The sequence below is a fragment of the Manis pentadactyla genome, chromosome 8, assembly GCF_030020395.1.
Source record: "Manis pentadactyla isolate mManPen7 chromosome 8, mManPen7.hap1, whole genome shotgun sequence".
Lineage (NCBI taxonomy): Eukaryota > Metazoa > Chordata > Mammalia > Pholidota > Manidae > Manis > Manis pentadactyla.
In genome coordinates this window covers 62,613,112-62,631,012 of record NC_080026.1, presented here as the reverse complement: position 1 = coordinate 62,631,012, position 17,901 = coordinate 62,613,112, and the positions used below count along the sequence as shown (strand labels likewise).

Here is a 17,901-nt window from a genome sequence, read left to right as displayed (position 1 = left end):
CCCAACAGAAAGGACCCAAGAAGGACAACACCAAGATACATAATAACTAAAATGGCAAAGGTCAAGGACAAGGACAGAGTTTTAAAGGCCGCTAGAGAGAGGAAAAAGGTCACCTACAAAGGAAAACCCATCAGGCTATCATCAGACTTCTCAACAGAAACATTACAGGCCAGAAGAGAATGGCATGATATATTTAATGCAATGAAACAGAAGGGCCTTGAACCAAGAATACTGTATCCAGCACGACTATCATTTAAGTATGAAGGAGGGACTAAACAATTCCCAGACAAGCATAAGTTGAGGGAATTTGCCTCCCACAAACCACCTCTACAGGGTATTTTAGAGGGACTGCTCTAGATGGGAGCACTCGTAAGACTAAATAGATGTCACCAGAGAAAATAAAATCACAGCAAAGAAAGCAGACCAACCAAATACTAAGTAAAGGCAAAAAATAAAATCAACTACCCACAAAAGCAGTTAAAGGAAGCACAAAAGAGCACAGAATAAAACAACCAACATATAAAGAACGGAGGAGGAGGAATAAGAAGGGAGAAAAATAACGAATGACCAGACAGTGTTTAAAATAGCTCAATAAGTGTGTTAAGTTAGACAGTAAGATACTAAAGAAGCTAACCTTGAACCTTTGGCAACCACGACTCTAAAGTCTGCAATGGCAATAAGTACATCTCTTTCAATAATCACCCTAAATGTAGATGGACTGAATGCACCAATCAAAAGACACAGAATAATAGAATGGATAAAAAAGCAAGACCCATCTCTATGCTGCTTACAAGAGACTCACTTCAAACCCAAAGACTATAGGAACAAAGGAAGACTGAAGGAACAAAACAGCAGCAGAATCATAGAACCTAAGAATGGACTAACAGTTACCAAAGGGTAAGGGACTGGGGAGAAAGGGAGGGAAGGGAGGGATAAGGGTGGGGAAAAAGAAAGGGGGCATTACGATTTAGCATGTATAATGTGGTGGGGGGCATGCAGAGGGCTGTGCAACACAGAGAAGACAAGTAGTGATTCTATAGCATCTTACTACGCTGATGGACAGTAATGTAATGGGGTATGTGAGGGGGATGTGGTGAAGGGGGGACCCTAGTAAACATAATATTCTTCATGTAATTGCAAATTAATGACAACAAAATTAATTAATTAAGAAAACAAAACAAAACAAACATAACTAAAAACAGAAATACCATATGTTCCAGTAATTCCACTTACAGGAATTTATCCAAAGAAAATGAAATCCCTGATTCTAAAATATACATGCCCCTATGTTTATTGCAATATTATTTACAATAGCCAAGATATGGAAGCAACCAAAGTGTCCACCAATAAAAGAATGGATAAAGATGTGGTACATAAACACAGTGGAATCTTATTCAGTCATAAAAAAAAAGAAATCCTGCCATTTGTGATAAAATGGATGGACCTACAGGGTATTATGCTCAGTGAAATAAGCCAGGCAGAGAAAGACAAATACCATATGATTTCACTTATTTGTGGGATCTAAACAAAAAACAAAATAAAATGAACAAAACTGCCACTGACTCATAGACACTGAGAAGTGTCTTGTGGTTATCATGGGGAGGTGTTGGGGTCGGGTAGGTGAAATAGGTGTGGGGGTTAAAGGGGCACAATTTCTTAATCATAATATAAAATTAGGCAGGGCATGAAAGTACAACATAGAGAATATAGTCAATGGTTCTGTAACATCTTTCTATGTTGACAGATAGTAACTGCACTATTTGGGGTGAGGATTTTACAAGGTAGAACAACGGTGTTATAACTTGATACCAGTGTAATATTGTGTATCAGCTGTACTTCAATAAAAAATATATCATCATCAACAACAACGACAGAAGTGCCCCACAGTGACCTGAGGCAGGTACACTGTCTGATCTGTGCAAAGTGCCCTAAAGCTGTCCCCAGTAGTGAGTGGCTGAGGGGCTGGGGGTGTGAAGTCCCGCTCTGCACACAAAGGCCTACTTCAGAATGGACTTGCTGTCACTGATGGGGACTTGCGCACTGGGCGGACAATCTTCCTTCATCTTCTCCTGTTATCTGCAGACCTGGAAGTTACCTGTGAGGAAGACAAAACAAGACAGGTGGCCTGGAGGCATGTGGGTCAGAGCATCGCCAGAGCCTTGGTGCCCAGGGACCTCAGCCTCTCCCCTCCCAACCCCCACTCCCTGGTGCACTGGGTGGCTAAGGCTGAAGGGCCAGGCCCAGAGGACTTAAAGCGGCCCCACACCCACACATATCAGCCAGCTTTCCCTCAGTGGGACAAAGTCAGAACTGCTGAGAGGCTGGGACCCAGAACCAGCCCTATCAGCACCTCTCCAAAAACCTCCATAAACCACAGGAATCTGAATCAACTTTCTAAATGTTTCAGACCATGTACTCTCTTCCTTTGGTTGATGATGAATGATGGTTTCTGCCTTGATTGCTCCTGAGGCCCCACAAAGCACCCTGGGCCTTTCTCCTCCATGCCCACTGAGCCCGGGCTGCTGGCCCAACCCTGCTTTGGAGTCAGCATACCAGGGCCCACTCTCCTATTGATGGGTTAATTGGTACTGTGCCCACTACATGCTGGAGGCTGTGTTGAGCATTTTTTGATTTATCTCTCTCCTTATAGTACCATCCTATTCCCATTTTATGGAAGAGGAAACGGGAACAGAAATTAGGTACTTTGCCTCAGATACCAGGCAAGTGGCTGAGTCACTGTTTGAACACAAGCATTCAGACCCTAGATTCTGGTCTCTTAATTCCTCCCCTACACTGATGTGGGACAGTGACTTAAACCCCCCACCCCCACCCTTCCTTTTCTCATCTCACTGTGGGGTAATCTCTATCCTACAGGATTGTTAGTGGATGCACACAGGACACTACCTAAATCTCTTCCCATTCACGTCTGTGGAGCTTCTCAAACCCTCTCTGTCTTTCATGGAGAGCTTTCTCTATCTGTGTGCATCTTTGGCACAGATTTCTACCTCTCTGTCCACTTGGTTCTAGCCCAGGACCTTTATCAAAGCCCCTGTGTTGGGCAGTGAGCCACAGCTTCACACACTGCCCCTGTCTGAGCTGGCCTCTGCCTCTCCTCTCCAGTTGCAGTGGAAACATGGGGTTAGGCAGAGAGGAGGCAGCCAGGGCACACAGCTGCCTGTGCCAGAGGCTGGCTCCTCCCCAAACCCAACATCTGCTCAGTCGTGGCTCCCTATTGCATGTCAGCAGCTGTTACCAGGCGGCTCAAGCACACTAACTGCCATCCTAATGTCCTCAGGGAGGACAGAGCACTCTGGCCCCTGGGCACTGACTGACTGCCCAGCACACACTCTTCTGGCTTGACACCAGCTGCAAAACAGGCTGGGCTTGCCTTCTGTACTGGCATTGGCCCCAAGAGCATTTGGTTCTGGAAGCAGGGGACACTTGCAGAAGAGGAATGATCTGAGGGAAGTGGCTCCTCCGTGACCTCAGAATCATCCTATAAATGACTGCCCTCTGCCCTGGCCTGGGGTGAAGCATAGAGATGTCAGGCCCCTGCAGGGTAAGGGCACCATGGGGGCCTGGAGTGGGGACCTCCAGCTGCATTCCTCTCCAAACTGGAAACAGGATTTCAAAATAGGGGTTCAGTTCCTCAGTACCCCAGTCTCCTGTGCAAAAAGTGACCTGCCAGGCGCCCTCTCTGGATAGCAATGCAAACACATCCATTGCAGAGATGGCTTTAGCCATGGTTCCTGGGAGCTCAACACTGTTCCTGCAGGGAACCAGCAACACCTGTGTTGCTTTAAGCAAGCTCACAGAAGAAAGCGCTGGGTTTACCAGCATAGCAGGAGGTGGTTTTCCCCTTGCCTTGCTCTGTGGCCAGCTTCTCTCCCCTTCCTCCCCACCTGCTGCTCTGAGCTGCATGCAGCCTTCCAGGGCTGCTCACAGCTCCCCTAATGGACTCTATACTTTGTGCCTCCTTTGGGTTTCACCATTCTGTTCCCTGTGCAGAGCACAGCCTTTCCTGTCCCATTGTCTGATGTTAGGGCCTCCAGGACACCTTGCCAGAGCATCCCCCTCCTCCGGGCCAGGGATCTGGCAGCTCCTCAGGGGCCCAGCAGCTGCTACCACTGCCCACCAAGCTGGGCCCTGCAGGGCCTGCGTTGTTTTGCCTTTTTTCTTTTTCCAAGAGAAAAGGAGTGTGGAGCAGCACAGACCCTGCTTTTCTGCCTCACCATTTGTTTCCAGCATCAGGCACAAGCCTGGCTTGTGCAGGGGTCCATAATGGCTGTTAGATTCTTGGATGTGTATGAGAAGCTCCCCAAGCCCCCAAAACCACCTTTCCCAGAGTCGTGTGTACACAGTTGGAGCAAAGCATGAAGTGCCAGTGGCCAGGGAGGCGATGTGGCCGAGGAGTCCACTGGTCAGTGAAGTCCGCGGGGCACTGGGGACACATTGGTGACTAGAGGGGCAGAGCTTCTGGTATTTCACGGGCAGCCAGAAATTAGATTTTTGTATTTTTGTGTGTAAAGTCAGGTGACTGGTGGAGCGTGTACTGCCCCTGGGCCCTGAAATGACCATGTGTCTTACCAATGGGTTTCAGCCCCTGGGAAGTTCACTATGGATTCAGTGGGACCAAAGAAATGACAGTAGAACGTTCTTGGGGTGAAAGGGTTATACTCAACTTTATTCTCATGGTGGCAGGTCAATCACTAGCAGCCCTTCCACTCAGAGCAAGTCTGCATGTGGCAAGCCAGTCTCTGCTTCTGGGCCTCTGTCCTCAGCACTGCCACCACTCCAACCTCTGCTCTGCTCTCCTGCAGCCTTGCAGCCGTGCCACTGTGTCACCCAGAGCACTGGGTGGAGCTCTTTATATAGAGTCAATAGCAATGTATTGCCCACACGTGTGCAGTGAACTAGCCAACTAGGGCCAGGTGAGAATGCTCACCACAGGAACTTTCATTTTATCCACACCATGCTCACATTCCTCGGGCCCTTGCAGCTGCAGAGCCATATGACTAATGAGTCACATGTTATACACAAGTGTCATGTGTCACTCCCAGGCCAGCACATCTGAGCCAGTATGTGACCCTGCAGCCCGTTGTTCTCTGCTGTGCTGACCCAGAAAGCCATGTGTCCCAATTGGTGCAGCTTCCTGATGGTCAGCCTGGGTCCCAGGGTGCCTCTGTGGAGCACAGCCCTCTGCCAACTCACAATGGATAGAAACTGGGAAAGAAAAATAAACATCTGCTGTGATGGCACTGGTGTTTTAGGGATTTGTTACTGCAGCATAGCCGTGACTATCCCAACTAATACAGTAAATAACTTCATAAAATGAACACATAGGTAAAAGTAAAATGCAGCCATGGTGTGGGGGGATCATGGGGAAGACATGTAGCACAGAGAAAGCAAATAGTGACTCTGTAGCATCTTACTACACTGATGGACAGTGACTGCAATGGGGTATTGGGGGGGACATGATAATATGAGTGAATGTAGTAACCACATTGTTTTTTCATGTGAAACTTTCTTAAGAGTGTATATCAATAATACCTTAATAAAATAAAAGTAAAATGTAGCCAGACAAAGCATAAAAGACAGATGGTCTTACTGTAGCTCGTTTGTAACATGACTCAGCTTACAATACTTTCATTCCCCCAAAGCATGTGGGGAATATGTCCATTTTGCTCCATTTAGTAGGAATGCTTATAAATGGAATTCTCTATTCATCAGTGAGTGGTTAATCACAGAAGATGCTTCCTGAGGCACTCTGGGTTGGGGGCTGCTAAAGAGCTGCGTGGCTTCAGTTGCATACTTTTCCTCTTGAGCCTTAGTTTTCCCACCTGTACAATGGGAGTATTGATCTCCAATGGGTTACAAATTTTCTGACATGTAGAACTTTGTTCAAATGGAATATTATGCAAATCAGACTAAAGGGGGCTGTATGGTGGGAGGCAGGGAGCCTGTGGATAAAGTGAAGATTCCTATGGCCAGGATTCTCACCTGGCCCTGGTCGGCTGGCTCACTATGCATGTGTGGGGATTATGTTGTTATTGACTCTATATAAAGAGCTCTGCCCAGTGCTCTGGACGACAGAATTGCATGGCTGCAAGGCTGCTTGACTACAGGAGAGCAGAGACCAGAGTGGTGGCAGCGCTGAGGACAGAGACTGAGGTGGCTGGGAGGGCAAAGAGGCCCAGAGGCAGAGACGGGCTTGCTGCATGCAGACTCACTCTGAGTGGATGGGATTCTAGTGATGGAACTGCAACCGTAGGAATAAATCTGAGTATAAACCCTTTCACCCCAAGAACGTTCCACTATCATTCCTCAGTCTCACTGAATCCATAGTGAGTTTGCCTGGGGCTGAAACCCATTGGCAAGGCAGAGCCCCATCCAGGGCTTTGCTTAGGGCTCCAGATAAGCACTGTGCTGAGTGACATATGAGAATTTCCTCACACCAGAGAGCTTTACCCTTGGGAGTCTGCTTATTTAAAGGACATGGCCAACATACTGAGTGTCTCCAGCAGGAGTTGGGTGACATCAGTTGAGGGAGGCTGCTCAGAGGAGGGAATCAGGAGGAAGTGAAGAACGGTCCTGGATTGCACATGACAAAGTGAGAAAGCGGAAGGTGGCTTTTAGGATAAACAGCTTAGCTTGGGCAGGGATGGAGAATGGGTTGTATCATCCCCAATGAGGACAAGAGGTGAGTGAGGCTGGGGCATGGGAATGAAGCACCCGCTTCACCAAAGGGGCCTCCTACAACTTGCCAGGCTGGGTCCAAGCCTTATGGGGTAGGAAGCTTGATCCAATAGAAAAACAATCTCTCCTATGAGAAAACCATGCATTTTGGTGTCCTCTGACATTCACCATCTGTGTGTCCCTAAGCAAGTCACATGGTCTCGCTGGTTCTCACATTCCATCCCTCCACCCAAGTAGGTAACATTCTCTACCTCCCTGAGTTGCAGACCTGAGCTCTGGGGCCACCTGCAGAATTTCACTATGAATTTGAACACTGTGCATTTGTGTCTCCTTTACCAGACTAGTGGCTGACATGATTTTCATTCACTTGGCAAATCCCAGTGTCTTGAAGAGTTCTAATGTCAGCTGCATGCACACCTAAGAGGCAGGCTAGAGATAACAGTGAGCTGCCCCTTGCTATCCCTTTGCAGTGGGCAGGGCCTTAGAGTCTCTCAGGGAGTGCTTCTTAACACTTAATGAAAAGCACAATCTTATTTTTTAGATAAAATCTTAGGCAAAAGCCCAATACACAAATGGATGAAAGCTAAGAAACTTTAGTGGAAACAAAGTTGGGGAGAGAGTGGGCTGGGACCGGTCCACTACTTAGGCGGTCTGAAATCCAGGTGACAGATGCACCAGGGAAGGCCAAGCCCCACCACTCTGGGGAGCCCAGTTTCTTTGTCCTGGCCTGCTCCCCAACCCCTAGCCCCACAGCACTCAGCTCATGCTGGAGGGGTCTGTCCACACCTGGAAGACTCAGGCTGCAGCCAGGGCTCCCTGTCCCCCAGGATGGTTTGCCAGCCACGGTTACCTGTCCTCAGTGAACAGGCAGTGGATTGTTTTTGCTTTTCACTTCAGTGGCTGCTGAGGACTGCCGGCACCACTGCTTGCCCTCCCTCTGTCCCTGGTCTTTGGCTTGGGACAAAGGACACTGAAGCCTTTGTAACTGCCAGGCTTGGTCCTTCTTTCCTCTTTTGTGGTCATGGAGCCAGTTATCACAGAAGAAGGCAGCTCTGTGACTCTTCAAGGTCACCAGCATAGCTCCATTCCTACTGGCCGAAGAAAAAAGGCTAATGAAGTGGCATTTTCAAGAGACCAAAATGAGTGCATTTGAAAGCCCTTATTTCCATACTATTTGCTGCCTACTTTTCAGTCCATACAATGCCCTCTCTTTCATGAAATGATGGCAAAAAGAGTTGGTCATTGTTGTCCTCTCTTGGCAAAATGGAAAATGCACCAGTATCCAGATTAAAGTGTTCTGAGGATGTCTGTGAAATCTGAGGGCTTGCTAATGTCTGTTCTAACTCTTCATAAAATAATGATTCCGATTTTCTTCCTTAAGCATGATTCACAAATGTGTAAAGAATGTGTTGTGGGAAATAAAAGGCGGAAGGCACAGCATCTGGGGCACAGCTGAGAGCCTCCTGGCCTAGTCTGCTCTGACTAGGAGGCAGAAGTTCCCAGTGCAGGTGCTGGTGACACTGCAAGGCACTCCTGAGGGGCCCAAGGCCCCTGCTCTGGAGCCAAAGCCCATCCCTCCAACCTCCAAATGCCAGCCTAGGCGAGCAGGGAGGCGCTGAAAACAATGAACCTTTAAATGGACCTCCACAGCCTGTCAGCCAGCAAGTGGCAGGAGGGAGGCCAGAAGAAGCAGCAGTGCCTGCTGGCTGCCTCTGAGAGGGGGTCTGGCTGGACGGAGCCTGTCCCTCAGCATGTTTCTGCTGAGAAAACCAGCTGCTGGGTTGTGAGTGGCAGGCAGGGACTTGGCAGCTGCAGCCCCCTTCCACACTGCTGTCCTCACCCTCCTGTCCAGCTCCCTCTGCCACCATCATCCCCTCTGGCTTGGCCACACCCCTGCCTACCCAGCACTGAGGCTGGGAAGCCCTGAGAGGACAGGGCACTGTCCAGGCAGAGATGATGGTGGCAAGAGGGGAGCAGAGGAGGTGGGTGGCTACAGCGGGCTACACTCACCGCTTTCTCCTGGGCTGACTCATGGACCCCGGCTCACCTTTACTGTATTCCTCCCACCCCAGCAGTCCTGGGCCCACACCACCAGGTCTCTGCAGGCCCATTCCAGCTCCCGGGCCTCCCAGACACGGCTGCCTTCCTCTGAAGAGCCTGGCCCTCTGCACCCATGCAAGCTGGCCTCCTCACGACTTCCTGACAAGCTCAGACCCCCTGCAGCAGGTTTTCTGGTTTCTGCCCTTGCTTTCAAGGCACATCAACTTGGGGCAAGAAAGCCCTTTCCATTACATAAATCCTCCCTGGCCCTGTGGGGGCTCTACCCCCTCCACCAGGCTCACCTCTTTCCTATGGAAGAAGGGATCTATGGACACAGGAACCCTATCAGTCATGCTTTTTGGACAAACAGGTGCTCAGAATGGCCACTGGCCAATATCTTGAGTGCCTAGCACCAGAAGTGCAGCCCAGGGGGCAGGCCCTCCCAGTGCTTGGTGCCAGCCGCAACTGAGCGCTCCTTGCGGCCATCCCCACTCACCTCACCTGTGTGCCATGTGATGGCCTCCTATGAGACACCGTGTGCCTCAGGATATTCTGGACCATGGGGCCCAGTGGTGTCTCTTGAAAACTTAACACTCTCCCCAGAAAAATGCACGAGTGTGTGTGGCAGTACCCTCGCACTCAATCTACATACCCTGCAGGGGGATCAGGAAGCACCTCTTCCTGTGTCCCTGGGTCCCCAGATTCCAGGTTAGGAACTCTTGCTGAGGCATGTCACAGCATGAGGGAGGAGGCAAGGGGCACTGCAGCTTGGAGTCTGGGTGAGAGTTTTGCATCAAGGTGGCATGTGACTCGGCATGTTGTGCCATCTCTCGGGCCTTGGTGTCTATAATAGGATTGTTCTGGGAGCTGGTTCAGTGTCCTCAGGGCTCTTCCCAGCTGTACTGTACTGTCCCCAGGGTCAGGCTGGGTAAGGGGAGGAGGTTCCAAAACTCTCTTAGCAGTGCATCCTGGGGAAGGCAATCAGCCAGCCAGAAGAGACTGAGCAAAGGGCAAGTTCCCCTTTGTGAAAAAACTGCAGAAGCTTTAAGAAGTGCAACTACTTTCTATTTGATTTTAATTTACTTTAAGACAATTTCAAAATACTTTCTTCAATATCTCTGTGACAGGATAACCACTGAGTTTTTATAAGGATCTGGACTTAAAGCTCTGCTCTGGGACTCTTTAGCTGTGTGACCTTAGGCAAGTCCTTTTCCCTCTCTGAACCTCAGGTTCCATACTAGTGGAATCACTGCTGTGAAGGTGAATGAGGGAATATGTAGGATGAGCCTCACCCATGATAAACAGAAGCCCCTGTTCATAGGTCACAGTGGGAGTCCCCTGGGGCTCGGGGAGAGAGTGGGATTCCAGAGATGGTAATGTGGGACTCAGAGAGGATGGCGCCCTGCCAGCAGGAGTCCTGCCAGCTGTGAGTGAGGGCATAAGTTGGGTTTACTCCCAAACCAGGGCCCAGGTCCCCAGGGGCCCAGCCCAGAGTGCTTTCTGAAAGACCTCTTCATTGGGGTCTCCCTTTCAGGCTGTTCTTCAGGATTGACATGCAACATGTCTGAGTTATGTTCTTGTTCTTTGTTATCTGTCATGGTCCAGCTGAGCCTAAGGGACCCTGGGCCTTCACTCTGCTCTCCGCCTGCAGACCACCCACTGGGGCCTCACGGTGGAAACCCCGCCCCACCGCCCGCTTTCACACTGACACTAATCTGTGGCAGCTTCCCTCACTGTCCAGCCTTGAGGCACCAGCCCAGCACACAGAGAGAATTATGACAAGAGCTACTGAAAATACACTTAAACACTGACAAAGTACTGAAACACTCATTACAATTTCCAGCCAGCCGGCAAGTTTTTGACCTAAATTCAACGCCTTTGATCCTCTCTCCTCTACTTAGCTTCCTTGGCCTGCCTGCAACCCCTGCTCCTCCTCCCTCTCCCCAGCACCTCCCTCCTCCTCCCCAGCACCTCCGTCCCCCAGGCAGCAGCTCAGGAGATACACTGGGCATCAGACAGAACTCATTTACCCGGTAGTTTCACCAATTCACTCACAGACTTTCTATTTTTTTGTAAGTTACGGCTTTGTGCCATGAACAGTCAGACTGCAGTGAAGCAAGCACATGGCTTTGGAGTCTAGGCTGCATGGGTTCAAATTCCAGAACCCAGCCCTCATTTCCCCGCCTCCTTGGTGACACCGGCCTCTATGGAGCGCAGCAAGAAGGCTGGGGGCCCCACAAAGCCCAGATGCTGACACCACTCCCGCCGATGGGGAAAGCCCAACACCCAACCCCCTCCCCTGAAACGGGGCAATCCAAGCACCAGTGCTGCGGAAGGGGGTGCGGCGAGCTAGAGCCCTTGGGCGCGGGTCTGGGCACACCTCTGCGGCTCTTGGGTTGCTTTTCTGGCTGCGAGACCGGACGTCCAGAGGAGCCTTGAGCCTCCCTGGCTCCAAGAGCCCTGCTTTCCCGGCCTCTCCTTCCCGGGTGCCCGCCCCACCCCCCCAAAGGCCAGGTCCAGGCGCGGAGTACCTGCGCCCTTGATCAAGGACTGCGCAGCGCCCGCGCGAGGCCGACCCGCCATCCTCCCGGGGCCCACGAGGCACGGCTGGGGCAGCCCCGATGCGGAAACGGGAGTGCGGGTGCCGCCCATGGACCCTCTGGCCCTGGCATCACTCACCGCGCAGTCCAGACGCTGCCACCGGCGCTGTGCCCTCCCGGCGCACGCTAGCCCGGCTCTCCTAGGGTCGCCCCGCCCCTAAACTTGCCCATAACCCCGCCTCCCACCGCTCACAGCCACGCCCCGAACCTCGAGCCAATGAACAGCTGTCTGTCCCTCTCCTCCCATCCAAGCCACGCCCATCGCCTCGGCCTGGCCATTTAGCAGTCCCCATTTGTCCCGCCTAGCCCCGCCCTTCGGCCCTGGGGCGCTGCGTCCCCAGGGAGAAGTTGGTGGGTGCGGCCGGGTGCTCGCTGCGACCAGCCGTGGGCGCCATGTAGGAAGTCTGCGTGGCTGGGGTCGAGAAGAGCTGGGCCGCCCCGGGCGCCGCCTGTCTGTCGGAGGAAGACTCCGGGCGCTGAGGCTGAAGAGACCACCCGCGCACCTGGCCTGGGCACCTGCTCCCCCATCACCTACTCGGACCGCTTTAGTTTCGTCCCTTCGGGGTTCTTAATCTTTCCAGGCATTTGGCCGCTTTGCCTCAGCTATTGCCCTTCTGGGAAAACGCACGTTATTAGAAACCCCAGGATCTGCGACTCGCTTGAGAGGGAAGGTGCCAATCCTTTGTTAGGGCCGCCGGATTTGGGGTACAGACTGGGCTCTTCCACCTTCTTCGTGTGTGACCTTGCTTGTTGCAGTCGCTCTGGACCTTAGTTTCCCCACCTGGGAAAATGAGGGTGATGTTGCAGGTGGAGTTTGTTCTCCTCCGTTCTTGTTCCCCTGGAGAACTGAAAGGCAGAGACACAATAGTGAAGCAGAGCAAAAATTTTATTTGAATACACTCCAAGGGATGTGCCAGAGTCAGGGTGGAATGACCTCCATCCCTTAGGCTGGAGGCCTTTATATTACTTTCTGGGTAGGCGGCACCGCTGTGATTGACAAGGTGCGGGGCGGGTCACTTGATTGGCAGGTCCATCTATAGCCATCCCTTTTAGTGCGCATGTTCTTTCTCAGGAAGCAGTGTGGTTTGGCAGTTCTTAGTTTTGTTTGCTAGGGCTCGTGCTGGGAACTGGTTTGGCCTGGTCCCACTCGGCAAGAAAGTTATCACTCTGCAAAACCTTTGTTATCTTCAGGCGGCACCCATCTGTGCAGAGTTTGGGTGGTTCTTTCCTTGAACCTTATCTTCCCTTTCCCCGGCTGCTCATGTCTATCATTCTACCTAACAATAAGTTGACCAGGCCAGGATCCTTCAGCTCTGCTTTTGCATGAATTCGTGGAGAAGGTTCTTCCTCTGTGAGTCAGCTCAGAGGAGTCCCTGTGCCTGGGGAACCTCTACACCTGCACAGCCCAAAGGTCTGGCCATCAACGCTGATGCCAATAATGTGGGGGCTTCTAAAAATAATGGGTAAAATTCAGCATAGCTCTGACCCTCTGACCATTCATTCATGTCCAATAGGACAGGTTAACAGCACCAGGATAACATACCGTTTCCCCAGCCCTGGAGTGAGTCATCTCTCTGACCTAGTTGATGCTGTCTCCAGGGCCAGGACTAGCCTGGAGTGAAGAGACTGATAATTTTTTTAGGGTTTCAGGAAGCAACCTGATATGTCCTGCACACCCCCTGTATGTCAGGATTGTGCTAGGTGCTTTACAACAACAGAGATCACACACAAGCCCCTCTGCACTCCTGGGAACAAGCAACTTGTTAGGAGCAGCTGTGTACTAGCCCCTGGTAATGGCTCAGGACCACTGTATTTTTCATACAGCACTGAAAACCCAATAGTAGTTTATGAAATGAAGTTAGCAGATGATGTGGTTAGTATTTCAAAAATAGAAGAGAAAATATCAGTGTATAACACACATTGTCAATGTAAGTTGTGTTTTATGAAACTTCTGTTTGCATTATTTATGTTTCAGTTATATGTATTAGGCTGTGATATAAAATATATTTCTCTGTGGAACATGGTAAAAAGTTTAAAAGCTACTGTTTTAGTCAATCTTGATAATTCTTTTCATGGCTCTCCCAGGTTCTTTTGACTCACTTCTGGGCAAGGAGACAGGGAAAATTGAGCTGGGAGAGAAGGGATTTGAGGGAGGATGAAGAAGATTTTTGCTTTCTTGGCAGAAGGAACAGATATTCCTCCCCCCTGCTTTTCTGCCTTAATTGTGAATATAATGTGTGATGTTTGGAGCTTTGGCAGCAATTTTGAGATTGTGATAAACAGCTGATGGAGAATAAAGATAAAAGGAGTCTGGATCTTTATTAGCATCATGGAGCTGCTGCACCTTGCCTGCCCTGCATACTCTACACTTCTTGCCATGGAGAAATGTTGTTCAAGCCAGAGTTGGTAAGTCTTCTATAAAGGACCAGATAATGAATATTTTAGGCTTTGCAGGCTAAACTGTCTGGGTTCCAACTACTTAGCTCTGATGTTGTAGCTTAAAAGCATCCATAGACAACATGTAACACAAAGGGCATGGCTGTGATTTCAGTAAAACTGTTTATAAAAACAGGTGGCAAACCACATGTGATCCATGGGCTATAGTTTGCTCTAGATGATCTTGTCTCCTTTATCACCCCTCTGACCTCATCTCCTACTACCCCTCCTTCTTTCTGCTTTGGTCATACTTTCCTTTCCTCATACCAGGCCACTCCTCCTCAGGTCCTTTGCAATTCTGTTCCCTCAGCCTGGAAGACTCTTCTCCCAGGTATCTGCAGGATATCACCTTCAGCTCCTTCAGGTCTTCACTCAAAAATTGCTTCATCTTGAGGTCTTCCTTTTGCTACCAACTAAAATGGTGCACGTGTTTTACTCTGGCACGCTATATATCTCACTTCTTTATCATGAGCTCCTTGAGGGAGGAAGACTGTGTCTGTTTCAGAGATATCAACTGTTCGGAATGTCACAGTGTTTAATCAATATCTGGTATATAATTGATTTTTTTCCTTTCTGCCAGAATCAGGTAAGAAAACAGACTCAGGGAGGCTCAATACCCCATCCAAGGGGACACTGCAAGTAAAGTGGTAGAATCTGGGTTTGCATCTCGGTGGCACTGGGAGGTCATGTGTGCCTCCAGAGTGTGAAGATTGAACACCATCTACTTCTGTTGGAAGATCAAACCTCAGGGAAGTTGAGGCCACACAGAAATTCCTACAAGATGTTTTGCCCTGGGGTATCACTGCAGTAAAGGAGGCCTTTGGGAGCCCATTTAGGGAACAGGGTATTATCCTGTTCATCTTGGGCAGTCTCACTTTTTATAGTATCCTTACATCAGGAAGTCTTTAGACAAGTCATTGTTTTATGAACAGTCCAGTCTGACTTCTAAGATCCATAAGAAAACCAAGTGGAAACACCCACGATTCAACATTTTTAGTCAAAGAGCCAAAACAATGAATTCATATTTGATGTGCAAGCTGGGAAACACGAAGGAGCCTAGAGTCTGATGAAGCATATGTGACCTCATGCAGTCAAATAAAGCTTCTATTGGGGTGGGTGTTCGGCTCAACTTTTGCTTGAGCCTTCTTGACTCCCGGGCACTGTCTCAAGAAGAAATTGCCTTCTTCCCACTGGTGCTTTGAGAGGCCAGTGGGGAAAACGCCTTGGTATAATCACATATTGTGAAGATGCAATGAAAGTTCTCTGAGTTTTGAAGAACAGGTTTATGTATTTTAACATAAAAAATATTAATAATGCTAATTTGCAAGGTCATTCCCTTAAAATGGTAATGGGGAGTTTGAAATTACTGGTTAATTGCCTAAGGCCTTTCATGGATGATTTTGTATGATTTTTTTCCTTTCACAGTTGCCAGTGTAAGATTCAGAGCAAGTGAGTTTTTGGAGCAATTTCTCAAAATGTCTGTGTGATTCCAATTAGATATTCTTTAGAAAACAATTGGATGCTTGCACCTGATGGTCAGTAAGATCCAGCTTAAACCAGGCAAGTTTTCCTTTGCCCTCAATGGGCTCCATGTTATCAAAGCCCCCAGCAGGAAGAGGCCACTTCCAGCATGCTTCTGGCACCAGGTACTTGGGTGGAATCCCTGGGTGGCGAGGTCATCCCATTGCATGGTCCTAACATACAAAATTTGCCATCTGTTTCCAGATGCTTTCTCAGATGAAGTCACCTGCATACATCTACCTTTCTTCTGTAGGTGAAATTGTTTTCATTAACTTCACTTGTTAGCCTATAAATAATAACTTCAGTTTAATAAATGGAGCTCCTTAACCCATACCAGAGGCAAGACTGGAAATGAAAATTTATTCTCCAGAAGAACATGAATTTTGACAATGAATGCTGCCTAAATGCCTTCTCGGTACACACACACTCTTTGTGTGTTATTTGTCCTTATGGTTATGCCTTGGCAAGGCTTCTGTACCCACACTGTGGAGTGAACACGTGCTTAGGTGCAGGGTTTCCCAGGAGGGGCAGAGCTTGATTTAAAAGGTGAGAGACCTGAAAGTTGTTGCTAAAACTTCCTTTTGAAGAAAAATAGCTGCTTAGCTCAAGCCCTATCTCCACCCAGTCTTGAGAAAAGGGTGTGCCAGTCCCCAGGTCTGCACCCAAGATGCTTTGGACCAGGACGGCATGAACATCTACCGGCAGAGAATGAAACTGACCTGGTTTCTGGATGAGTCTAAGGTCTTTCTTCACCTTCTGCTCCCTATTTGCCTGACACTGGAGATCTCTACTTTAATATGCATTTTATATTTATATTTATTTATATTATTTTTATGTTTGTTTTGGTTCATACAGCATACAAATCAGAGGCTGCAAAGGGACAGCTCCCCACTTCCTTAGGCTTCTGCTGCCTTCCCGAGCCCCCCTCAGAACTCTGTCACCTTCTCACCCACCCACACCTCTTACACCCTCCCCTCCTACTCAGGCTCTGTTCCTGGAGGAGGCTGCTACCTGGAACTGCTAGAAAGTCAGTTATTACGAATGGACACGGTAATGGCCATCAGTTGATAATGTCTTAAAAATACAATAAAAATACTATATCAATGCAAGATACCTGAACAAACTGCATTATCAGTGTAACTATAATTTTAATAATAGAAAATGACTTTGTTGTTCAATATTTTGATTCACTTAGCAAGACTGTTTGCTGGACTTGGCATGAAACAGCACAAGGGCAGGAGGATTTCCAGAAGGACCATGCTTCTCCAAGTGGAATGTCTTCATTAAAGATTTCCCTCTACAAAGAGCCTGTTCTTGTTGGGAGCCAGAAGAGCAAGACAATGAGATTCAAGACTGTGAACTAATAAGCCAGTAGGACCTCCCCTGGAGCCAGGATATTAAACAGCCAAAGGAAGTGGAAGCCTTTCAGATGGAAGAGAGGAATCTGGAGTCGGCACAGAGCATTTGCACGGACAAGGGTCGTTTGTCCAACTCCTGGGCTGTGAATGCGAGGGCAGCCTCAGGGCGATCGGGGGAGATTTGCCAGCCAGAATATGTGGCTGCTGCTGTGTCCAGAGGAAGAGCAGCCCCCTCTATCTCTTCTTCCAAGCCTGCAGTTCCCGAGGAATGTGAAACATTCCCAATGGGGCTCTGGCAAGCTGGCTAGACTTGACCTGTTAACCTTGTGTTTAAAAACATGTCTTAGCTGAGTTGACCTCATCTGAGAACCTGCCCTCAAAGCCACCTCTATTTAGCCCCTCGTGTGACAGGGCCTGCCCATCCCCAGGTTTCCTTTCCATCCTTTGTAACTCAAGTGAGGACATGTGTAAGAAAGGAGGGTGCCATATAATTATAAATGTCTTAAAGTTTGTGTCTATTTGGGAATCATCTCTGGTTTTCACTTTGAAAACTCTCTCTCGGTATAACAAGTAAGATGTTGACCTTACAGCTGGGACAGGATTAGAACAGTCAGAGTATTAGTCCGGGTTCTCCAGATAAACAGAATCTACAGGAAATTATATATATATATATATATATATATATATATATATATATATAATATCCTGTTGAGATAGATAGGTAGAGATGAGGGAGAGAAAGGGAGATTTATTTATTTATATTAAGGACCTGGCTCATGGGATTATGGGATTATGGGGACTGATGGGTTCAAAATCTTCTGGGCAGGCCAATATGCTGGAGATTCAGATAAGAATTGATGTTGCAACCTTGAATCTAAAATCTTTGGGCCAGCAAGCTGGAAGCTCAGGCAGGGTTTCTGGGTCTCAATCTTGAGGCAACTGCCTCCTCTATAAGAAGCCTCAGTCTTTTCTCTGAAGGCCCCCAACTGCCGGGTCACAGCCTACCACATCATGGAGGAGCTGAGACACTACACAAAGTGAAAAAAAAAACACTTTTTGGCATCTAGACTGGTGTTTGACCAAATAACTGGGCACCAAGGCTTAGCCAAGTAGATAAATAAAATGAACCATGGCAGCCAGTGAGCTTGACCAGTGACTTGTTCTCCACCATGTCCTCAGGGCACACTCTGTGGCAAGGTATGGCTAACATTAGGCCTTCCAGGACTCGGGGGTGGTGTGCCTTTTCCCCC

At 48.9% G+C, this 17,901-nt stretch overlaps 2 protein-coding genes across 5 annotated transcripts in view; one reads left to right on the top strand and one right to left on the bottom strand.

Annotated features, from left to right (window-relative positions):
• The window catches only part of RASSF4 (Ras association domain family member 4), a 38,650-nt gene extending 27,159 nt beyond the window's left edge, over positions 1–11,491 (bottom strand). For 3 of the 4 annotated variants that reach the window (XM_057505808.1, XM_057505809.1, XM_057505806.1), the window contains exons 1-2: positions 11,416–11,491; positions 2,002–2,095 (exon numbers count right to left, since the gene is read on the bottom strand). In XM_057505808.1, coding sequence (XP_057361791.1) covers positions 2,002–2,063 — 62 coding nt within the window. In that variant the 5' untranslated portion in view covers positions 2,064–2,095; positions 11,416–11,491. Of the gene's footprint in view, positions 1–2,001; positions 2,096–7,546; positions 8,600–11,415 lie in introns of those variants that run through there. The other variant, XM_057505807.1, reaches the window with a different exon arrangement.
• The window catches only part of DEPP1 (DEPP autophagy regulator 1), a 32,533-nt gene extending 15,237 nt beyond the window's left edge, over positions 1–17,296 (top strand). The window contains exon 2 of the transcript XR_005029503.2: positions 16,489–17,296. The gene's annotated coding sequence lies outside the window, so the exon portion shown is untranslated. The remainder of the gene's footprint in view (positions 1–16,488) is intronic.
• The last annotated feature ends 605 nt before the right edge of the window (positions 17,297–17,901 follow it).